The sequence below is a fragment of the Accipiter gentilis genome, chromosome 6 (genome assembly GCF_929443795.1).
Source record: "Accipiter gentilis chromosome 6, bAccGen1.1, whole genome shotgun sequence".
NCBI classification, from domain to species: Eukaryota; Metazoa; Chordata; class Aves; order Accipitriformes; family Accipitridae; genus Astur; species Astur gentilis.
This window is the reverse complement of record NC_064885.1, coordinates 11,565,948-11,591,487: the sequence shown is the minus strand read 5'-3', so window position 1 is coordinate 11,591,487 and position 25,540 is coordinate 11,565,948. Positions and strand designations below refer to the sequence as shown.

Here is a 25,540-nt window from a genome sequence, read left to right as displayed (position 1 = left end):
TTGATGTAAAAGGTCTTTGCCTCTGCTGAAAATGACATTGCTGTGCTTTTCCAATTGAAATGAAATGTATTTGATAAGATAACAAATGCCTGGCAAAGCACATTTCAGTTATGTAACGGAAAGAAGAGGAAGGGAAAAATCTTGTATAAACAGCAAAACAATACAGCTTTATCTAATCTCAGCAACTTATTGCTGCTTGTCTGTGTGTGTGTTTTACTGACAAAATAAAATAAATTGAATCAGCTCACACACGATAACATGCTCTTTCCTACCTCATACTAATTGCTTGGCTAATTGATGTTTGTTGAACTTTCTCCATTTCATTGAGTGATTAGGTACAAAGCTAACAGTTGACATCTGTAGGCGCTTAACTGGCGTCTGTAATTACTGTTAATGTTAAATAATTGTTAGTTAATTGGAGTGGTAACTGACTGAATGGAATCCAGATTGTGAAGCAAAAAGAGACCTAGTTAAATAAACATACATTTTCAGAGAAAACAACATTTTATTACAAGGGAGAGACTAACAGCAGGCCAGATATGGGAGGTCTGCAGGATGCTCCATTTATGAAATCTCACACCAGACTCCAGCTTGGACTCCACTAACTGCAGGTATGTCAAGTCAGGATCTTCGTCATCAAAATACTCCCACTCCAATAATTTTTCCACTGTATTTTGAACCGATTATCACAATTTGTTATTTTACAGCCCAATGCTGCTAAGTCTTTCTTGAGAAAATCAAATATAGGTTAATCTATAAGACAAGTGCTCTATCCAGAATAGATATAATTATGTGTTAGTAAATATTGCCATTTTGCTCACTGAGACTGGAAGAGTTTGACTTCACCAAAATCAACAGCCTTGAGTGAACTCTTAGGGGAATACAGTCACCAACTGACACCAAAGGGTACTTGATACCAGTCCAAATAGGCAAGGGTGCCCAGAACAACACTTTCAACTGTCTCCCTCTGCTATTTTGGTCAAGAAAAGCCAGTGCTTACAGGTGCTTGTACCATGCTAGCTGGTTTACGGTTTTGTTTTGAATTACTAACTTAAAAATTATCAGTGAAGCCTTGGAAGACTCCTGTTTTGCAAGATCGTAAGTTTTAGGATTTAAGAATCTGAAAGGTTTTGGAAGAAGCTACCTTTGACTTTTACATGTCCGTCTGGGCACAGTGGGTACAACACATTATTCAGCAACCTTTTCCTGCAGCTACAGAACAGCTATGGTGTCTCCCAGCACTGGCAAGCCTGCCTGACCGCCGTGTCCCAGCCAAAAAACCATCAGCACGTAAAGAAGGAGGGGGCATGGAAAGCGTACGGATGGAGGATTGGTCTGTGCTCAGGAAATGCAGCCATAAGGGGACGTTACGGAACAAATTTCTTGCTCAGATAAAGCCTTTACGGCACAGAAATAACTGCCTTGCTCTTTTGTGTACCAGAACAAAGGACCATCTTGAGACATGTATCAACTTTTTTGTCTGCCTGCCTTGGAAGTTAAGAGTGAAGTGATGCACCAGTTCTTCTAATCTAACTCACAGGTACAGGAAACCTGGGGTCCTCAAAACCAGAGGCTTTTTCCAGTGCTCAGTCCCTCACTAATGAGACACTGAACTTTTACACGGAAAATATTGAAAAGCCATTTGAAACCCACAAAACACAGGCAAACCAAGTGATCCAAAGCCACCAGGGAAGTCTCCACCGGAAAGGCAACGAGACACCATCATCAGGGTATCACTTCGGGAGGGTGAGCCATCGTAACAACCACAAAAAAAGAAATCTGCAGAACTGCTCGTATGATTCAGCAGTCCCTGAGGTTTGCTGGCTGACGGGTGGGTTTCCTGCAGCGCTGGTATTGCTCCCGAGCCCTAACAGCAAGCTAGGCAGAAGCATTTCAGTGAGTAGAAGTGGTAGCATGAAGAGAGCAGCCCCCCAGAAAATCAAAAGCAACATTGAGGACATACACCCAGCAAGTGAGGATGTCATATAGATTCCAACAGACCCTTGGAAAGGAGGGAGGCAGCAGCAGTCAGTTCTCCGGCATACTGACCATGTTAATATTGCATACGTGCTATCTATGTAATAGTGGATCCGCTTACAGTCAACATGAGATGCTGTGGGGATGGTTTACTTGGAGAGAGCGAGAGCACTTCTCCACAGCCAAGAATCTTCTGTGAATGGGATCAGCAGAGAAGTATTTGCCAACTTTAGCTCCCTACTTGTTTACAGAAACAGATGTTGTTGAGGATCCTCAAGAAATAATTCAGCACAGACAGATGAGGGGAGAAACAACAATGTGCCTGTTTTTCTAGGGAAGGATATTGCTATAGAACCACCTAAGAAGCCAGGGCTTGATCTGACCGGTATTTCAGCCACCAGTGAAGAGTAGTAACGCAGATGCCTTGATCTACCTCCAGCTGAGAGTATAAATATTTCCCTGACAGCTGGTGGTGCCATGAAGCAGAAGGATTCATAAAGTTTACATGAACATCCTGTAAACAATTTGAACATAAAAAGCTGTAACAGCCCAATTGTGTTTCTGATCAAAGGCAAACTTCAATATACAGCACAAATGAAAACTTCATCACATTGGGACTCGTTTCTCCCTCCAGGAAAAGCCGTTTTCCAAGGGTACGTAGGAGGGAGTTAACACAAATGAAATACACAGTAGGAGGAGGAGCTGCCTGCTCTACAGCTTCAGATGTGTCTATTTAAATTATTAAGAGATAATGGACTTTAATTATGCTGGAAGGTCATGTTACAAAAATTCATGAACACAATCTGTACTTTGGCCAGGATTAATGGTGCCAAGGTTGACGGTCTCAGAGGGTAAGGAAAAGTTATGTTCGTTCAAAGACATAAAGACTGTAAGCAATCCCAAACTGGAAGGCCCAGCCTGCAGGGAGGGAAGGGACAGACCGGGAGCTGCAGGTGGGCGATGCACTCCTCTTCCATCCCTTAACATCTGAATAAATGAAATGGACAACAACTCCGTTTTCAAGCATTACTAAGGGCCCAGAACCTTGGGTGCTTTCCTCCCAACACAGCCACCTGGATTTCCATGGGAATCATTTCCCCTAGATAATTTTAAGCATTACAAGGTAAAGTGTTCCTGCCCGAGTGATGGAGTGCAGGGCTCCGATTCATGGCCAGGGACAACTCATTTCAGTGGCACCTACAGCGATGCCTGCCCTGGGGACCAAGCCCCATCCCTCCCAAATTCCCAGCCCTGCTGCAGATAGGGCAGAGCGCTGGGGACCTCTGGGAGCGGTGGCAGCACAGACCCGATACGGAAGCCCCACAGCCCTCTCCAACACAGCATCACTTGGCCATGACATGTATCCCAGCCCCGAGGGGTCCCCAACATCCATGTGCCGCCCCCCAAAACTCACAGGACCCTTCTAGATTTAGGGATGCATCTTCCCATTCAGCTCTAAGAGCAGCTAACTCCTAAACGGAAGTTGAGAGACTTCTTCTCAAGGGGTTTTATCACCTCTTCAAGGGTGGTTTTGGGGGGGGATTTCCCTTTGCTCTAGATTCTTTAACTATTAGTATTTCTGAGGAAGGGACTGTTCCACATTACGCATCCATACTAATTCATCACACCTTAAACTTGACCTCATCATCAGCTTAGAAGTCCACAACTAAATGACAGAAAGGGGACAAAATGTATGTACAAGACCTAAAATGCTTCAGGATTTCTACCTGCTTTGTAGATACACAACTTGTGTGATTTCTGCTACCTCAGCTGTAAATAATTCTGCAAAATAAAAGTGGCAAGGAAAAAAAAAAGGTATGCATGAGACACAGGTAGCTGCAGGACATCTGAGAGGAATGGCTGCAGACACGGAGGGTTGTACACTTGTCAGTCGGCCGAGCCTTCCCAGCCTGGTCCATCAGCCAGGAGCTTTGAAGGTTTCATCATGATTTACCCAATGCAGATCTAACCTTTCTTACGAGTGACTTTTATTGCTTTTGGCAAAAGCAGCCGTGGACAACACAGGGGGGAAGAACTGGCTTGGAAGCAAACAGACTGAATTGCAGAGAGAGAGAACTTGAACTTGGAATATATCAAACTGACAGCACTGGGCAGTCGTCAGCTGTCCCCAGGGCAGACACTTAGAGAAGGCAACAGCCTCCCAACCACCACTGGCCACAGGGAGAGCCTCTGCACCTGGCTGCAAGCAATTACTGACATTATCTCCAAACAGGGGATCTTTTTTGAGGCTCTTTTCCTGATATTTAGCAGTTTGAATGCTAATCCCTTTAACAAAACTGTCCCCTATGCTTTTTCCGCCCTCTTTCTCCTTAATCTTTTTCTCCCAGTGGAAAAAAAAAAAAGGAGGGGGGGGGGGGGGAAGAAAATACCAGTCAGCCTAGTTTGGCCGCACCTGGATTTGCATTGATTCTTCCCTTGTCATTCATGTTACCAACAGGAATTAGCATATGGCTTTAAGGGGAAACTCAGGAGGAGAAAAGAAAGACGCCATTTTGATGGAAATAAGGGGCAAAGGAATAATCTACCATCAACTAAAAAGCTTATTTGTGTATGGTTTCCCAAGCAAAGCTTTGAAAAGCCCATGTTGATTTTAGGCTACACAAAGAAACCCTAATCCTTTCAAGGGAACTAAATCACCAAAGAAAAGTACCTCGGAAGAAAAGGCTCCCTGTCAAGCACGGGTATTCACAACCAAATAGATGCCACGAATCAAGCTCCGTAAGTAAACAAAAATAAGAATGTGGGAAATGTGTTTGATTCAAAAACAAAACAAAACAAATCAAAAAAAGAAAACGAAAGGAAGAGGAAGAGGGGCCTACTCTTCATCAATCACCTCCCGGGGGGAGGAGGGCCCCTCACTCTCACCCTGGTTACAGGCCTCCGCCAGGAATGTGAATTCACGGCCTGGGCTTCTCCTCCGCCCTGGCCCAGCCCCAAGAAAGGGCTGCTCAAATGCCAAAGCTTTTTAGAGCGAATTAGCAAAATAAAGATGCAGTCACATGTAGTTTGGGGGCCTTGGGTCACTCCAAACACAACTCTTCCTTTCTACTTGTCTGTGCCACCTATTCTCCGCCTATGGAGGGGCCGAGGGGGAAGCTGTAAATGCAATTAATCAGAAAGGATAGATAAGCTTGCCAAGTGAGATAATCTGGTTAGACCACAGAAATAATCCAGACTGTACTTCCACAGGATGCTAATACATGAAAAACAGGAATATGGATCTGTAACACAATTAAATATAGGTGTAATTCAATATGCAGCAAAAGACTTCAGAAGCAATGGTCTATCAGCGTGGGAATCCCAAAGGTAACGGGGTCACGCACTGTCCCCACTTAAACCACTACAGCTTTGTGGAATTAAAAGACACAGAAAAACACCAGAACGACCCACCGGAATAACAAAGCCAAACCCTGTGAGAAGCACACAGGGCAAATACTGAGCAAATCCACACCTGGTCAACAAAAAAGACCTAAATTTCAAACTAATCAAATCTGTCTCTTCTAACGCAAACTAACTCAAACGTTCCTAAAAACCAGTAAGTAAAAATACCGTGGGTTTACAGCTACAAGCACGCCCTTTTACTAAGCAGTTACCATGTGCTGCCACTAAGAAATAGGACAGTGGGGTGAAAACCAGATGTATTTTAAAGGCTTTGAATTATATTCGTTGGCGCAACTCATGCCTGGAGCTGCTCCCTCGACCCTCCTCGCAAAAACACAAACCAAACCAAAAATAAGAATTAAAAATAAAAAATCCCCAAAGCCAACAGTCTAATAATGCTGCTTCAGGACAAGCTGTGCACAGAAGCTCACTGGCACTGATTTAGGGTAAGTTTTCCCTTAATGTACTGTTATATCATTAGCCACTCTCTCTTTGGACTGCTGTTTGGAAGAAATTAATGGGATACTGAATATTTAAATGTGGCCCTCTATATCATTTATTAACTCTACAGAAAGCACACAGCACAGTAAGCCATGGTTTATGACTATTATCCTGTGAATACTAAACGTTGGCTGGTTATTACTGTCAGCAGTGCAAATTGGCTATTCATAACTCCACGTCTATCATGTAGCTGATGAGTAACAATCAAGTTAAAACATTTTGAAAACTCTTACAGTTATTTAAATGAGCTTAAATTAAAGCCATTTGTAAAATAAACTATTCCCTAATATTGTTATTTAAATTAATTCTGACCTGGCAGGCAATACATTATTTAAAGCCTATATTTTATATTAAGCAAAGCAATTACCAGGCATACAGAACACGTCTGAAACCAAGAGAAACATAAAAAGCACTAACAAGCTGATTGCGACATTTCTGCAAGACAAGTTACATTTCATCTCCCATTGAAATTGCCATGAAAAGAAATGTGTGGGGAAAAAAATATGTTTGTGATGTGAACTGCAGTCTTACCTTTATTTGTAACAGCGTTGAACAGTTTTTCAGAGCTGGCATCAGATGCCTGAAAGACCAATAAAAAAAAAAATGTTACATTTTCTACAAGTGATAGATTTCAAAAGGCATGGCGTTATATTTATACACACACATATATATGTATATTTTAGAGAAACAAATCAGGTGACAAAACCAAGCGAGCTAATGGAAGCTGCAGCCTCCGCAGACAGTGTCCATGAGGTGGTGCTGTTTGGCTGTACTTCGCCGCCCTGCAGTGCAGGTATTTCTTTGGAAAGATTCTCTTTATTAAAGAAAGAATTTCTTTCTTTTTTTTATTCAACATATTAGCTGCACAGAAACTGTATTTTTGTACTGTAATTATCCAATACATTCTGACATTGATCTTGCCATGGGAAAGAGTCACGATTTTGAATCAGACAGCCCAGTTTCGGGCATTTGCAAAACTGCGGATTTCTTAATTAATTTTGAAAGTATTTTTGGAGACCCCTCCTGTGTCAACCATTTGGTTTTTACCATCTTTAAAGCAGTGCTGATAACTTGGGTTAGTAATTTTATAAATTGCTGTTACAAACTCTTTGAAAAATAAAGAGTATGTATTCAGTATTAGTATGTGTTTCCATGTAAGATTTGCCTTCGTCAGAATAACTGATTCTTGACACCACACTCTGTAGAAACTAATAATCCATTTTATTTTTCCATGAAGCCACCTTTAGCCGTGGGAGGATTTTCCTCCCAACGCTGTGTTAGTACCTCATCTACTACTGCTCTTTGTAGGCAAGCATGCCAGTTAATCTTTCTACCTATTAATAAAAAGCCTTACTTAAGTTTCAGACAAAAACGTTGAGCTCCCCCCTTTCAGAAACTAGAATGGCAAGAAACCAGATGGGGGAAAGTGACACTGCAAATGTTAATTTTGCAAAGATCCTGAGCCCAAAAGCAGAAAGCATTAAGTTTACGCATCTGTGTACCGCTGTGTTTGCACACACGCATGTACATAATACACACACACATACATACACCTAAAGCTTAAACTTCTACCACCTACACGTTCACAAGATGCAGACAGCGGCTCAATTTTGAAATGTATCTTGGATCCAACCCTGCTGATAGATAGTCTGCTTTTTGAAAATGCATCAGAAAAATGTGCTTAGTAATGAAATATTGCAAACAGGGATAAAATGTAACACTTGAGAAAGATTTTAGAAACTGTTTTCTCACTGGATTCAGGAAAAATAATTAAAACCACTGTCTATTTGGAAAGCAGGCTGCGTCTTTTTTTGTTAAGGGGAAGGAATTTCTCAGTTCAAACCTGGATAAAAAACATCAGACAAGCAACATATATTAGATATCTTGACTGCACTAAAACTTGGGCGTGAAATTACCGATAAATAAGTAGATACGGTTCAGACTGCATAACATTGTGTAGTAAAACACTGAAATAATTTGTTTACCCTCAACTTATACAAGATTTCTATGATTAATTACTAAAAATAGCTTTATTCTTTTTCAGACTTATAGACAGATTTTACTAGATTACTGCTGGCTTATTTAAAAGCTGAGCTGGTGTATTTCTTCTCGATTAAATACCTTGTAAACACTGGATTTATTACCCAATGATGGATTTATTATTCAGTGATGACTTTCTCTAAATTAATGAAAATATGTGAATAATGCACAAATTGAAGAGATCAAGAAGGCCATGTGCTTTAAAGAGCAGTCCAATATTAGTCCAACAAATTAAGAGATGCTCAATGCTTTCCTAACCTTGCCATCAGCCTGCTCTCTGATTAAAAATAATAAGCTTTTCTAGTGAATTTCACCTGGTGTTGTCTTTTAAAATGCAGCTTCTCTCAAAATTCAAAACTCTCTGAACCATTGTTTCTTTTTAGAAAGAAAATCCAATATTAAAAACCAAACAAACTTCCTACAGTTTCAGCTATTACTTTATTTTACTGTTTCAAAGTAATACATTTTACTTTGTTTCAAAACAAAACAGCATAGGGAAAGCTATAAGTTTCCTATCCACTTGATTTTTCCAAACACTAGAAAAGAAGAAAACGTTTGGGGTTTTTTTAAGAAGTTTGCTCTAACACCAAGCGTAAACCAACAGATTGTTTTTAAGCTATGGTTTTTCAGGTGAAATATTTTTCTGTGCTACCGCATAAACCAGTCGGAAACACTGTTGTGAAATCTGGAAGTGGCACTTCTCGGACATAACGTGGTGCACAATACATCCTGCCTGAGAATCGCTCGTGAGCAAACTGGGAGATGATTATCAGCACAATATGCATCTAAAAAAGGAATAATTTTACAAAGACAAAGCTTGTCCAAGAGTGAATCGCATTTTGCATTACTGGCCACATGCTACTGAATGGAAGAGCAACTTGAAAAAAACCCATTGCCTGGGTTACCATAAAAACAACCCAAACCCCTTTCGCCGGCTTGAATAGTGAGATGGAACTTTGACTGCCCGTTTCGTTACTTTAAAATGTGGTTTTAAATATAAAACAGCAATTAGGGTAACGTACCAGAGATACAGTAGTGAATACAATCTCTGCCAGCAGTTCAGACACTGTATCAATTTCCACGCAACTACTAGTTTTTTCGTAGTTAGGTAGTCACATCGTGCAACACCACCAAAGGAAGGAACAAAAAGCCAAATTAATTTGAAAAAACCCCAACAACTCGGCACTAATGGAGAAGGATAAAATACAACGCCTTTATAGCGCTGACCTAAAATCTCCTCTGTATTGACAGGAATCTGTGCAGACAACAAAGTGCCTTTCTTTCCATGATGGGTGCTTTAAGGCAATGTGGTCAAACCTGGACGTTTAAGCCACGGAGAGGAGCCTGGCTATCCCTTTTACAGGAGACAAGTAAAAGCCTCTCTTCATTTCCCTTCATCCTCATCATTTCCACGTCTTACTTGAGGAGCTGATGGAAAGGCACTATCTACTGGCAATGTTACGTTTTGGGAAACCACACGGATCCAGCGCACACTGACTATCCAGGGCGCTTTATGTCCTAACAGCCCTCGGTTGAAGAACTCACACCCCCCCCAGCTCCTGTGCAGACAGGGCGAAAACCAGAGCTGGAGCTGATTACAAACAGTTCCCTTCCTTGCACTTTGGCCGTTTTCCCCTGTAAATCCCCTTGTAACCAAGCACAGCTTAATCCTTTCCAACATGAAATGAAAGAAGTCGGCAATCCCTAGGCTAAAAAAAAATTAAAACAGAAATAAAAAAAAGACCTAAAGAGTATTTTTCCCTCATCGAGGAATGTACTGTCATTCAAGTGGATATACGACTAAAACATTTCCTGTCCAGACAGCGCGGCTTGACTCATTCCTGGCACGGTCCCCGCCGCAGCACTTGTACCGCCACCGGCCCCGGCCGCCGCGCACCTGCCCGCGCCCCGCGGAGACAGCGCGGGACGCCGCCGCCCCTCTCCCCCGGCCCGGCCCGGCGTGCCCGGGCTCAGCGGCCCGACTTCACCCCGCGGGGCCCGGCGGGGGCGACCGCCGCGCTCGCTCTCCTTCCCGCCGCCGGGGGGGCCCTTGCCGAGCCGAGCCGAGCCGAGCCGGACCCCGCGCCCAACCCCCCCCCCCCCACTGCCCAGCCCCGCGGGGGCGAAGCGGCTTTACCTGCTCGCAAGGGGTTAAGCGCGGCTGCCAGCCCGGGGCTCATGGCGGTGCGGGAGGGGCGTGCGTGTGCGCGGCGGCGGCGGCAGCGCCGGGAAACTCCGATCCAGTGCGGCTCTCAAAGTCCCGCAGCCAAACCCCAACTAATCCTTCGGGGGACAACTCCGAGGGCCGGGCGCGCAGGCCGCCCGGCGGACATCCTCTCCGGGCAGCCGAGCCCCCCCCCCCCTCCCCTCCCCTCCCCTCTCCTCTCCCCGCAAGATGGTTCCCTGGGAGGAGAGAGAAAGAGAGGGGTGTGCGTGTGTGCGAGCGGGCGTGGGGAGAGCGGCGGCCGCGGAAAGCTAATAAAGCAGCAGCAGGACAAAGAAAACCATGTGCGGCGGCAGCGGCGAGCCAGGGGCAGCGGCTTCGCGGCGGCAACTCCGGGTCCCGGGGCGGCGCAGCCCCCTCCTGCCAACGCACCTCCCTCCGCGGGGTCCAGCGCCGGCGGGGCGCAGCTGCGGCCGGCAGCGCGTCCCTTTCTTCGGGCGGCTTTTTAATTTTTTTCTTCCGTTTTGGTTTGATTTTTTTTTTGGTTTTTTGGGGGTGGTGGTGGTGATTTTTTTTTTTTTTTTTTTTTTTTTTTAAAAAGTCATGCCCGTCCTCTCCCGAGACAAAGCGGGCTCCCGCCGGGGCACTGTCCCTCCCGCCGTCCAGGGCTCGCTGCAGCCGCGCTCAGGTGAATTCCATCGGGGAGAGGCAGCGGCCCGGCCCCAGCTCCTCCGGCCCCGCCGAAACAACCTCGCAAGCCTGTAATCCCCGGGGGGGCGGCCGCTCCGCTCCGCTCCTCTCCTCTTCGCGCTGCTCCGCCCGGCCCGGCTGCGGGCTCCCGGTCGGACCCCTCGCCGCCGCCCGGGCACTAGCGCTCCGCTCCGCACTGCGCGGCGCTCCGAGAGCCGCTTCCCACCCGGCCGCCGCCGGCTCCTCCCTCTCCCCGCCCGCCCCGCCCCGCCCCGCCCCGCGCCGCCGAGCCGGGCTCCGCGCTCCGCCGGCGGCCGGTGTCCCCGCGGCGGGGGCGGCCCGGCCCGCGGGGGGGGGGGGAGGGGGCGGGGGGATCCGCGCTCCCCGCGCCGCGGCCGAAGCGGCCGTGCCTCTGCGGGAGGTGCGCGGGCTGGGCGCAGCCTCCGCCCGCCGCGGCGGGGCCGCTCCTCGGGGATGGGGACGGGGACGGGACGACGACACCCACAGCCACGACACCCACAGCCACGACATCCCCGTTCGCGGCCGCGGAGCCGGACGGTCCCCACTGCCCCGGAGACCGCGGCACGTGCACACGAGCACCAGTCACTAACGCTCCGCGGGAGGAAACCCGATCGAAAATATCGTATTGTGTTAAGCAATTCCCACCCCCCGGAAATTTAGTGGGTTTTTTAACCGGAAAAAAAATGTCCCCAACTTCAGACGGGGTGGCCTGCATGGAGACCTTCAGCTGTTGGCAAAGTTGCTGTACCTCCCCGAGACACGGGGCTCGCCGACGGTGTGCAGGTGGGGCCAGGGCTCCTAAGCTTGCAGAGACTCGCTCGCCTCTACTTCCAGCCCCAAATGTTATTGTCAACGGGCAATGGATTTCTTAGTCACTGTAGGTTTTTCTTAAGCACCGCGCGCCATTAGTAATAGCCACCACCGAAAATAAATGCAGAGATACATTATTATATAAATGATTATTCACTGAAGCATGGCAGTCGGAGCCAAATGATGTCTCCTATAAACCAAGCTGCTGTGAAGATGAGAGGCAGTTATGCTCATTGGCACGGTATCCCCGTACAATGAGATGTTTCCTGGGAAATGGACAGGCTCTAAGATAGGTCTTAAGGGCTCGCGAGCCCTTGCCCAGGCAGTACTTTCAAGATTTCAAATCGTGAAATTGGTTTCAAACCAATACTGGGCTAGGAGCGCTAATGGAATTGAACTCCAGCGGGCTCCACTGGGATTTGAGCTAAATCCTCAGAAATAGGGTTGACAAACCCTACTCACCTGAACCCCTGCGGCGGAGCTCAGCCTGGAGGAGGTGACTCTCCTAAGGAAAAGACGGCAACTACCGACACCAACCAGAAATCAAAAGCAGAGCAACGGCTGCGGGCGCGTGGTTGGCCTCGCCTGAGCCTGAAGTGTAACGTGCCCAAAATCCAGGGGTAGCTTGGAAAGACACGCTCATGTCCCGGCCCAGCTCCGAGCTCACCTCAGGGACGGGGCGTGGGTGATGCGAGATGAAGAGGGACTGCCCTTCTCCCGGCCGCCGAGGTGGGCGCGAGGCTCTGAGCTGTCCCCACGCAGCGGTGCAGTGCCCTGGGTGCAGCGACACACCGAACAGCGCAGTGGCTGCGGAGGCCTTACCTGCAGCAAACGCTACAGCGTGAGAGGGGAAGGAGGGAAAGCGTGGTCTGAACTGCCCACACAAGTAGAAGTGCTATACTTCAGCAAAAACTCCTAAGAAAACCTTCCTACCAATTACCAACGTAGAACTACAGGATTTTATGCAAATATTTCTCATTTGTTCCTCATTCCACCACTGTATGATCCACTTAAGAACAGTCTTCCTCCTCAGCATTACATCGTGGCTTTTCCAAAATTCTTATCTGAGGTACAGTTGCACTGACTGCAATGGTTTCCACTGGGACAACTATGCGGGAAGATGCACAAAAGAAATGACAACGATAAGCAGGAGACGAACGCATCCACAGCAGCTCCAAATTCAGACCATGGCTGCGAACACTACAGTGCTTTCACTACATATCTGATCAGGAGTGTGGACACTTCGGCAAAAATGTGACAAACCGTCTTCATCAGAAAATTAAAAAATTGTGGCCAACTTCAGATCCTGGTCACAGCAATGGAAATAAGAATTCTTCGAAGCTGTCCACCTTAGCAAGGTTATCCCTAGATTCCTACAATGTATCTGAGCATGGACTTTGGCTGTTAAAATTTCACAGGTTTTTGCATCTCCTAATAAATACATATTGCAAAGACAATCTTGAGACATCAGAGAGGTGGTTTCCATCTCCCCCTCTAGAAACCCAACAGAGATGGTTTCATGTCTGGTTTCTAGAATAAACAGTGGACAGTGGGCAAAAGCCATCGCAGTCGATCGGCTATTTCATGAGCTCAGTGAAGGAAATGGATGGCTTGAGTGCAGTTTTCAGTCTCCACCAAAAATAAATTAATAAAGGCAATGAAACCGGCAGAGTGTTCTCTGCACAACAACCAGAGGAGCCGGGGACCGCATGGACAGCAAGGCTGTACCTGGACGAGGAACTAAATGTGCAATATTAAGGTGTGGCATCTCATATATTCTATGAGCACTTTGGTCAAGACTTTCCACATCTCAACACGGTAAGAACTGGTCTAATTAAAGCCTAGACTCCTCACAAGACTCTAATTTGATAAATTTAGCCTGGATTAAACTACAGGCTTGTCTGTACTGGATTTTTCAAATGTTAACCGCATGCCACACCTGAAATCTCAGCATACACAAAATCAGAAATGCATTTACCTACTCATCTCCCTAGGGCTGTTAAGGTTTATTGGCAGGGCTGTGGGCCTCATTATGTTCATTATTTGTGCCTTAGAGATAAGTAGAGGACCTCTGTTTTCCTGCTAGAACATTATACATGCACAAAATGCATTTTGTAATTCTGTATGAGAAGTTTGGAGTTCAGGAATTCACCCAAAGCCAAATTAAATCAAAGGAAAAAAAAAACCACCCCACCAATCCAATGATTTCAATAGCCTTTGGATCAAGCTTCCCCCTCTCTTGACAGCAATACTTTCCCGTGATTTAGGTTATGCCTGGATGGGTTTTTGAAACCTTCTGTCTCTTATCTATGTGGGACCTTGCCAGAATTTTCTTCATCTGTCTGTGGTCTCTGTCAGCGTCGACATTTGTTTCTGCCACAACAACAGTCAAATGAAGTGCATTGAACTTGGATCAAAAGTGATTTCAAGATCTTTCACTCTCTGAAAGAGGTTTTCAGATCCAACTATTTCATAAAAATGACCTAAAGCCGCCTAGACAGCAGGCAGAGAAGCAGACATTTGTTTCCAAGTCATAGAGTAATTCCAAAGAAGAATTACCCATCTCTGGCACAAGGAGCAAATGAATTTTGAAATTACAGCAGATTATATTGGATTAAATTATTTATGGCAAACCTCACCTCACCTGGAAGGTTCTGCAGCTTTTTCCTGGCAACGTGAAAACTGGATATTCCAATTCTTTGGTATTCTGTGAAAGACTGGAAACATTTATGTTTCCATTAAGTTGCTAATCTTTCCAGAAGACACAATGGTGTCTGAGTTCAGAGCGTGATTACGATGCCTTATAAAGTCCTCCATAATGCTTTGAAAACGTACATAATTTTGTCCATTACTGGATAGGAGATGCAGGTTCTTTTCCCCAAGAAAAGAATTTATGGAGCTATCAGCAGAGTTTTATGACTTTGAACAGCAAGCCACGGCATAATGTCCCAACCAGAAAGTACTTAAACTCTAATGCTTTAAAGAGGTTCAAGAAAAGGACCTGTTCTTGAGAGTGACCTAAACAACGACAAAAATCACCGCTGGTTTATGCCGTAAAAAGGTAGCAACAGATGTCAGTAAAAATAAATTGTGGCGAGGCCGGACTCTGCGCTGCTGTGTGTGTGCAGCATCGGCCCCGAGGGCGAGCGCCTGGCGCACCCGGCGGGCTCCTGGCAGCAGATGAAAGCGATGCTTTCTCGACGGCCCTTCTAGCAGAGACCGAGCACTCGTGTGCTTTCAGCTAAAGTGAGGCAGGGGAAAAGGTGATACAAAAAGTAAATGCACCTTTTGGAAGGAAACAGAACTACTGGAATATATAACATCACTGGGGAAGTTCTCAGTGTAAGTAAAGCTTTTCATTTGACAAAGCAGAAAACTTTTGCGAGAGTGTATTAATGACAGTGCAACTTTTTTATTATTTTTATTTTTCTGCAGCATTTGCAAAACTAAACCACTTTGTAATCCCTTCTTTTATGCAGAACAGATTGCAGTTTTAAGCAGAGGCCCATAAACTGCAGGTTCAAAGAAACCTGAAACTGAATTAGCATAAAAGCTGGAATTCTCATTTAGAGGAACAGCAAGGCAACCGCTCTGCAGGCAGCTTTATGATTTTGGTTTCAAATGGAAACAAAGATAAAAAGTGGGGCTCAGGGAACAATAGGGCTGCTCTCTCTTCCCTATCCTTATAGGCCTGGTCCTATAAAATCATAAGTGCTCTCCACTGCTTCTGAGGACAGAATTTGGCCCCGTTTTGCACACCTGGAGGAGGTTTCATAATTTTCTGAACCCATTCAGTGTACCAAAGAGACATCTTCACTGTCCTACAAGTGTGAAGCCATTTATCCCCCAAGCTTCTCCAAATACTGTGAAATCTCTGAGATGAACACCACAGTTGTGTTTCCTTCCCTCTGCCAACCATGAAGAACGAGAATCCCCAAACTGACTCCTGGCTATACCTTCTCAATCAGAAAATACATTCATTTTATCTCTCCTTCTGTACAACTTCCTGTGGTTTGAATTCTGAGTTACTAAATGTATGATGGAACATGGGTTAGCTGGATTTAGCTCCTAGAGACCTTGCTGGGCTCTTGAGCTGCTACCTACACTACGGTCTAACCGGGAACATTTGTAAGATCCTATCCCTGAGTCAGAAGATAAAATATAAATTCTTCCCCATCCACTAGCACTCCTGTGAGTACACTTCATAAATGCACCACTTTTAAGCTTGGCCATTATCTTCCCCTAATTTCTGCCTGCTAGCAGGTTCTGAAACTGAAGAAGTATTTCAAATTAATTTGTCTGTCAATATCTGGGTACTGAATCAACTAATAAGAGAGAAATATTTTTCATTCTCTTCTTCTCAGTCAGAAGAAGAGACTTTCTTATCACTGAATAAAGCATCCATTATTGCATGCTGTAATCCCATTCTGTCTTTCAGGTCATTTTTAGCCCAGAAAATGCTGAATCAGCACCATAAACCAATCAAGTAATTTCTTTCATTTTCTAACATTCAAGGAAAATAATGAAAATCACATCTCATTTGGTGAGGAGAATGTATGACAGAAATCTCTCCTTCCAAGGATAATTTTAAAAGAGGTATGCCAAGTAAAGAAATACTATTGCAAAAACATGTAGCTAATGTAGGGTCTCTTCTGCTGAACAGATAAATTCCATTTTTGACTGTCATCTCATATTTAGATAGTACATTATGAACAATAAATCTGTACGTTTAGCCAGCTTCTAAACCATGCAAAGACATTAACTTGGCAAAAGAATGACCATTACTTTGACGAATGAAACATTCACCTAAAATATTCATGTACGATATGATAATATCCAATTGATAACCAGAAAAAAACCCCACCCCATTGCAGATTTAAATAACTGAGATGTGTATGAGAGAAAACGAATAACATACATAAGAGGAGTTATTATGGCACTGTTAGGAGAACCAACAAATGAAAAAAAAGCTTGATAAATATTTTCCATAACAAAACACAATTGGTTTCAGTGGGATACAGCTCTGTTTCTCATTAGTTATCCTTCACTTGTCAGACAAGTTCCATATTTCACTGAAACCCGCTGAGTATTCTTTATAGTTTGCTGGGGAAAGTGGCTATACATTTAGCACATTCCCTTTATACTGTGTGTTTTCACAGGTCTTTCTTTAAAACACACTGTACATGCTTTTGCTTCTTTCCCTTAGGATAGTGGGTTTCGACATCCAAGAAGAGTTTAAAAGCAGGTAACAAGTCATCACTTTTGAAGCTGCAGAGCAACTGAAGAGGTGCAATAGCCCCAGCAGCCATTATCAGTGCCTGCCAGGGTGCCACAGTATCAAGTTATATGATAAAGCACTCAGCTGACACCAGAAAAATAATCATTCTCTCTCTCCTGCACCACCCCCTTTTTCACAAGGAGGCTTTTTACACTCATTAAATGCAACCTTATCTCTGAAAGACTGCAATCCTCAGCAAATGACAAGTGTGCCTAATCTCATTTTCTGACAAGCGATTCTGACAGCACCTTCCTTTTGATTTCTAAGACACGTAGCTAGACATATATTAATCTGTCAGTCATCGCCCCTAGGAAGGATGGAAAAAAAAGGAGAGACAGAGATGAACATTTGTGAATGTGAAGGGAACAAGGCAAGAAAGGACTAAGGGTCCTTTTCTGGCTATTTTAAGCAATGCAACCGTGTTTCTCCACTCCTCCCACTCCAACGTGGCACCCAAGCCACTTCTGTGCAGCAGAGCCACAGACCTACGTGTCTGCAAAGGTGCACTAACATGCATTTTATTGGGGGTATGAGTGTGGCCCAGCAGCTATGGACTAGCAGTCAGCTGTGAGTTATTTTCAGGTTTTCCCTGGTGTGGAAGGCAGCTGGACTCTCATTTCATTTCTCTGCACCTCAATTTTCAGCACGGGACATAAAAGCATTGCATAAAATCCAAGTGTTATTGTCACCATAGTGCATATTTTAGTTACAGACATGGGACTTCCCAGTAGTGGTACTATAAAACGTTGAGCCTTAATTCCAAATTTACAGATTATGAGGTGTTCTGCAGTAATGTTTTTTTTTGTAGCAAGAAATGCTTTGTCGTTCCAGTCACCGTAAGCCCTGCTTGGCTCTCGTAGCCAGCCTGGCTGGAACGCGTTAGCAGGTACAGGCAAAGACAGGTTTGATAAAAGCATCAAATTGTTGTCAGGTCTTAACAATTTTGTACTAACGCTCAAAGTGCTGTAAAATGGAAGTGTTTACTACAACATCGTGGCCTGGCAAGGTGCAAACTGGAGAGGCTTATCAAGAGTGAGTTGAGTTGCATTTTGAGGCTACGAAAAGGTAGGATTTCCAAGAACTCCCAGCTAGAATATGAAAAGATGTATATAAAAATTGAGAGCGTTATGGGGCCCTGACAATAAGTGGTACATTGGCGCAGCTCACATGGATTTGCCGCTCAGCAAGTGTGCAAAATACGGGCACTTCACACATGATGTATGAATATAAACTGGTGAGCACCGGAATGTGGGGTGGGAGGAGGTAGGCTGGTAGGTAGCTACAAAGCTGCACAGGGGTGTAAAATAAGTGAGATTCTACAAATGGGACCTAAAGGAGGAAAGACAATTAAATGAGGTGGGAGGCAGTGCTCTTTATCTTACACAGACCTATTAGTTACGTTCCTCATAAACATGCCTTCTCCCTCTTAGCATGTGAGTCATATTAATATTCCTACACACCAAATGCTAAATTAGAGTAAATTATACAGATTTACCATCTAATATTTGCTCCCTGACCAGTTTGGACTTGCACAGAGCCTCCCCAGCCGGCAGTACATCCTTCTGCCTGGGGACGTCCCAGGCACCGCAGCTCCCAGCTTGGCCAGGTTTGGTACCCTCAACTAAGAGCTACTCACTGCCTCCGCTCCCTTCCGCTGTGTAATATTAAAGTACAGGAGAAACTTTATTGTTCATAATGGGATAAGAAAAAAAATATAAATCAAATGAAAGCAAAGTACAAAGGGGCTCAAATCCAAAGCTTTAAAGCAATGCCATTTTCATAGTAATACAGTCATTAAGTACTTGTTTGATGGTGCAAAAAGTGGGCCAAGATCTTTGCTAATACATTTTATTAATCAATACCTGTACTAGAAGATGAGAACAATTAAAGTTTTCCTCCTCACTCAGACAAAGCAGCATAAAGCTTGTGATCTGCTTAAGGAGCCCTCCACTCAATCGAAAGATGAAAAGACTTCTTTAGTTTTACTTAAGAGCTGAAACGATGTTAATACTTCAAGTGTTTAGGATCTGGTTCTCAGAAAGACAGTAAATTAGCAGTGGCAGGAAAGCTGCCTGCTGTCGCCGAGTCCCCTTCCCCGCGTTTCCACACTGATGTCATCATAACTGGAAAACTCACAAATACATTCTGGAGTTCACTGAGCCTGAAAATAACACTGGATATATTTCCTTTGCCATGCAGAACACTTTAATAAATAAGCCTAGCAGAAACGCACATCTACTGCTGATGTGCCTTATAAGGATAAATGTAAACCTGACACCTGCATAGTTTACATTTATGCCAGCTTTTTTATTAAAAAAAGGATTTTCTAGTTGCATCTAGGCTTCAAGATGTAGAAAAGAAGGCATAGACAGAAAAAGTCTCCTCCCATAGGGAAAACTGGTGGGGGTAAACCAGGCAGTTGACTGTGCGGACCTCTGGCTTGGGGGAGGAGAGACTTCTCATCTCACAATGTGGGCTGCTGATATGGGCACCAAATAACAGAAAACTGCTTAAGATCTGCCCAAAACACAGCTGTACTCGGGAGACTCTGAGCTAGAGTCCCTGCAGCAGGGGCCACCATCACCCGAGGGACAACACATCTCTTTTCCACCTCCTAGGACATCCAAAACTGCACCTTGGCCATCATCCTGGTGGGCCATGGGCCACCAGTGTTGGCACATCTCCCCTGCACTGACCCACTCAGCTGTTTGGGCTCCAGAAAAACCTTTTGATAGGGGTCTCATGGCATGAAGTACAGTGCAGCCACGTAGGAGGAGAGACTCCTTGCAACCCAATAGGCAGGACAATGAACAGGAGACAAAGAATATGGTCATTTCTCACTCCTCAGGGGAGGAATGTCAAGTGAGACAAATGCAGGTAGCGCCAAAGACTGAACACTGCCCAGTTTCATCTACTGTTTGATACTCTGGTAATAGCAGAACCTCGTCCAGGACCTCACAGCCTTGTGCTATGAATGAAAGGGTCCATCACGCACAGGTGCTGACCTTACAGCATGAGAGAAAGCACGGATACAATGTTGTGTTTAAAACAGTTTTTTCATATGATCATTAACAGAAATATAAATGCAAATTACTTTTTAATTTGTATCATGAGAACTAAACAAGCTAATGTTGCCACCAAAAGAGAAAGCTTCTCCCTGGTCATCGTTTTGCAAGCATTGCGGAGATTGCTTCATGTCATACAGCTGACCTCTTGTTGTAAATTTGCTGTCTAGTTTCACTCAGTATTAAGCCTATCACATGCCTTGCTGTTTCTAACCCACTTGTCAAAATAATATGAGATCCTCGCTAATACTTTCTTCAAGGCTCCCAATTCTTCTGTGCGTCTTCACCCGGGATTGCAGAAGTCTACACTCAAAGCACTGTGGAAGGTCACAGTACTCACAACAAAAAGGTCGACAACAAAATAAGCAGATGGATTCTGCTCTAGTCCAGCCTCCATCCACACATCCAAATCTCTCAAAAAGTCCTGATCTAAACTCCTCTGAAAATAAAATCCTTTTAGCACAAGAAACAATTTTTACTAGCTCTCAAAACGCTATTTTTCTTTCATTTAAGATTCTAACAAAACCTAACTTCTTTGTCTCTCAAGCTCCCTTGATCTCCTTCACTTTTAGCTGTCACATAAAGTCAATTGGCTGCACCTCTCTGCTTGATAAAGACATGCCAAATGTTCTGATGTATCTTTAATGAGGAGGTAGATAAGACACAGTCCAACAAGGTGCTGAACACTTTGACCCTAAGCTAGCAAAGCACTTAAATACCTGCTTAACTTTAGGCAAAAAGAAGTCCTTTTGAAGCTAACAGAGCTGTTCTGGCATTCAGACTTAAGTACCATTTTATAAATTTTGCGGGATTAGGGACAGAGCCTTTGCAAGGTTGAACCACAGTTACTGAGAGAGCAAAAAATGTTAGCAATACACAGCTAACCTAGTGAGAGCCAAGACTGCGGAGTTTCAAGATAAATTACAGAAAGTCCCTCCACTATTAATTAATGTGTCAGTCATGTTGCATGTAATACTGTGTGTATTGTTATTGTGTTAGCAGGAGCAGGCAGGTTTATTTTCTGTTGTAATGTAATGTTTCATAAATGGGATGGAACACAAGAATGATCTGCAAGGATGAAGGCTTGGTGTTTCCTTCAAAGCAAATGTTCGAATTTACAAGAAGAAAGGGACAAATCAAAAATAGTACAAATAAAAATTAATGATAGGAAGGTCATGGAGAAGAAGCCAAAAGAGTAAAATTGATACCAAAGCTGAGCTATTGTTCCTGAGATTCAGTTAATCAGTTGATCTATATCCAGTCTGGATTATTCCAGGCATTACTGGAGGAGGTGTGCTTTAAACATCTAATATAATACATGTAACCTGTTTTGATAATACAGCTACATGTTCTACTGTACACACACCTCTAAGAAAGGCTGCCAGATCTTATCACGGTTAGTTATTAATCTATTTGTTCCTATAAAATCTTTTCTACCCCCCCCCCCCCCCCCCCCTTTTTAATAATTCACTTTTTCTAAAGAGGAACTGATTTAATGTAGGGGAAAAGCTGCAGCATATCAAAATGTGAATGGAAAAATGGGTAAGGAGATAATGTTTGTTTAACTGGGATGGAAGAGTTACTTTAGAAATATTTTATATCATTTAAAAAGCACTGAGTACTATTTTATGCCTCTACCTGAGGAATAAAAGTCATAGTTATGAGTCCAACTGTACATATTTCAATAGCAAAGTGAGATTGTAACAGATACATAAAAATTTCTTTAAAAAGTAGCTCAAGTAGATTTTTCATGAGTAAAACACTGGCAACTTGAATTTTAACATAATTCTCAGCATTTCAGTGGAGCATTTTGTTCATGCTACAGAAAACAGAGCATAAATCATTCCTGCTTAGCCCTGTGTCATCTCCATTCTGGCAACAAGGAGGCAAGCAGCTGCCCTGGGGCTGTGCAGTACATCACCAGCAAGGCTGGGGCTGTGCTACAGTTCCCAGCGCTAAGGCCAGATTCAGCTCTCTCTACGTTAGTGCTTCCATGTTTTGTAAAATATATACAATGTCTATGATGCTGGGTTAAGAAGTTTTAGCCAATTTATAAATCGCTACTACACAAACAACAAAAATAAGATGTTAATTGCTACCAAGTTGAGCTTCTCCGTCTATAGAATATTACACGTAATATGATAATTAAGTCTTTCTACTTAGCAGTGTGTTGCAATATTACGGCGTGAGCCTCTTTATATCACCCAGGACGTACGCAGAGGAGAAGGCTCTAAAAAGCTGCCTGAGCTGGGTTTATTTTAAGAGGCCTTCAGACCAAAAGCCTCATCTCAGCCTTAGACCTGGCAGGAAAGCTCTCAAGAAGCTGCCCAGGCTCCCTATTAAAATACTGTTAGCACATACGAGAGCTTTCGTCTTCTTTTTAGTTCAAACAGTTGTCTGGGAGAGACAAAGAAACAAAGTGCTTGGGTCAGTGGAAATTTCTGACAAAGACTTTTCTTCCTGGCACACACAGGGACAACCCCACCAACTGTGTCAGGTTTCCCCCCCCCGCCCGAATGACAAGGCAAAGGTCCTGATTAAAGGCCCTCTGGGGGGGACAAAAGATGGCCCAGGACTTCAAAGTCAACACACTGCTGGACAGCGGGGAGGTCCCTTTTTTCCCCCTCTCTCCTTTTAACTTAAGCTCCTGCTGGCTGTGGAGGGGCTTCTAATTGCATTTCACAGAGGCTGAACAAAACGTGGTCTTGTCTTCCACACAGCAGTGACCCTGGAGGATGCAGGATATGATGTGAGGTTTCAGAGCAGGAACAAAAAGAAGTTTATCATGTCAGCGAGCCGTGCAGAGGTAACGGTGAAGCTTTTTCAAGATTATTTGCATGTTGCCACATTTCTAGTTACAAATAAACAGTGCTGGGTTTTCACAGAAGTGGTGTGGACGGCTCCCTCCTCATCGCTTTGAACGTGGGGCATCTGCAAAGCCACCCCGTGCAAGTGGGACAGGGTTCGATCCGATATGCGGCACCAGTGGAAGGCCGGACAGAATTGAAGGTGGTTGCCTTGACCAGTGGAGTGAATATCTCCTTTTGTGCTGGAGAAAAAGAACCTTTGCTCACTGACCCAGGTCTGGATGTGGAGACGTTTTTTTGGCAAATTGTAGTCTTGATCAAATGACTCCCAGGATGATCTATGCAGCCTAATTAAAATTCTCCCAGTGTACCTAGAGCTATGGATCCTTTGAAAGAAAAGGTTTGGCTGAAGCCTGATAGATTTGTTGGAAGTACAGGAAAGTGGGTTTAGGGGATGTGGAATGGGAAGAGAGCCTCGAGCCAGCTGTAACATAGGCACTGCCGTGCCAGTGCAGACATGGGACATGATTTAAATCAGACACAGAAGTATACTGGAACCCAGCGGAGTTAGCACTTGGCCACCTTACCTTCTATTTTTAATGACAAAAAAGGTCTGCATTAGTATGCATGAACAAAACACTATCTCATCCAAAAATAAAACAAGTCAATAAAGTACTATCCCTTTAACATTTGATAGTCTCTCCTTTCCGCTTCCCTAATGAGATTGGCTTTCTGATTCTTTTTCTTTTGCATTCAAATTTCAATCTGCAACAAATTTTCCACATTACAGGATGAACCATATATCTATTTTCCCACATTGCACAACACTAGACCCAACACAATACATCAAAATCCCGACAAGGAGAGTTTATCCTGTGTTGCCTTTGCCGATGCTACACAATGAAACCCAACACTGCCGAGCCCCGAGCTTTCTCTGTGGATGCTCGCATAAGAGAATTAGAACTAGAATGAGGTTAGTTAGTCACTGCTGATTCATCATGCATTTGAGATTTGGATTAACAAACCATTCATCCCCAATTCCTTGTATATAGGCCCATGTTTCTAACAGGAGTAGGTTTTTTTTATTTACTAACTGACAATAGTGGAAAGCCTCATATTCACATCCGTATTATAATAAATGCATTATAAATGAGTAAGTAGGATACAGTAAGGAAATGATGTTTTACTTTTAAATGCTAATTATGGAGCCCTGGTGCAGTTAATGTGTAGGGTGTTCTGTCAATTTTTAATGTTTATGCCAAGTGTAGTCTTCAATTTAACATGAGCTTTTAATCCTTTGAGTACTAAATTGCCTTTTAATGCTTGCAGCATAACATTGTGTTTGCACAAAGTCAGGACTGAAAAATGAATTTACTACAAGATATGTGCATGTATGGAGGGGGGAGGAAGTACAAAGGACAAGATTTTTTTTTTAATGATGTTGTTGGAACCATACAAGAGGAAGGAACTGCTTTCAGGATGTACCTGGCAATTGTTAGCAGTGGCAAAAGGCTGCTGTTGATTTAGTATCTCTGTCGAAGCATTTTCAGACAAAGCTCTTTCAGGCTCAAATAGTTTATCCAAAAAATATACCAAAAATTCATGGTTCACATCCATAAAGGAAACTTTGAGAAAAATATGGTGAAAGGAATTACCATAAAGGGGTATCTCCATGTTCAGTATGACAAAAGTACCTATGAAGAGAGAGTTTTTCAACTGACAGTATTTAAAAGTAATGCAAAAAATAATGCTGTTCTGGAAAACGTATGTTGTATCATAATTTTCTGGGTTGGTTGGTTTGGTTTTGCCTTTTCAGCTGGCATCTGATAACAGGTATGAGGTAGTTCCTAGCTCTCAGCCTGCTACAGTTAGTAACATGGCTATGGCACAAAAACCACTGGGCTGAGGATACTTTAACCCCGCCTGATACAACTTCTCTTTCCCAGTTTGCCCTTCAGTAAACCTGCACACAGACTCAGAAAAATGGTTCAGGAGGCCATACTGGGGAAGGTACAACTTCACAGCGAACAAGACGACTTCAACCGCCCCGTGCACACTATCGGGGTTTCTTTCCCAGGGTACAGCATCCTCGCTCTCTCCTGCAGCAGCACTGGCCAGGATTTGGCCGACCGGACAAACCCTGATAGAATCTCCTGTCACTGGTGCCTCTTACCTTCCCTCCCTGGCACACGCTAGGATGTAGGGGAGTTAAAGCAGCTTGTGAGGCTAATCCCTATTTATCTCCTTGGTGAACAGACTTTTTAAAATGACACTGTTCGCATGCTTAAAGCTCCAAATTTGACTTTCCTTGACAGCAGCCATCTCAGGAATCCCAATGAGGTTTATTTTTGGCAGTTGAGCCTTCACAGAATAAGCTTCGCTGCATGTACGGTTTTCAGTGCACCGATGCAATTCTGCAGATGAGTAAAACTGGGGACCTGAGGATTTTTGCACATCCTGATAATGTATCTTCAGCTTTACTCCCAGGTTAGACCCAGAGGGCAAGAGCTAATCAATTAAAATCTCTCTTTCCTTTCTCTCTTCCCCCACACCTCCATCATCTGTAAGATTTTTAGGAGACTTTGCTGGTATTTGAAAACATCTTTCCTTCTTCCTCATTCTAGCACCGCATGTGCGATAATGTGCAGTTTACACTGTCCACTCTAATATTTTGTTTTTATGGGAGGAAGCATCTATTTGCTTTTCAGTGATTAGCCAGTCACAGGGAACAACAGTCGGAAAAAGCTAGAAATACAAACAGGGTAAATTGCTTTATGATTAAATA

The 25,540-nt window shown here is 44.0% G+C and overlaps 1 protein-coding gene across 6 annotated transcripts in view; it reads right to left on the bottom strand.

Moving 5' to 3' along the window:
- AUTS2 (activator of transcription and developmental regulator AUTS2) overlaps positions 1–25,540 on the bottom strand; it is an 800,149-nt gene that overhangs the window by 67,684 nt on the left and 706,925 nt on the right. For all 6 annotated transcript variants that reach the window (XM_049803781.1, XM_049803780.1, XM_049803784.1 and 3 more), the window contains one exon: positions 6,412–6,460. In XM_049803781.1, the coding sequence (XP_049659738.1) occupies positions 6,412–6,460 (49 nt within the window). The remainder of the gene's footprint in view (positions 1–6,411; positions 6,461–25,540) is intronic.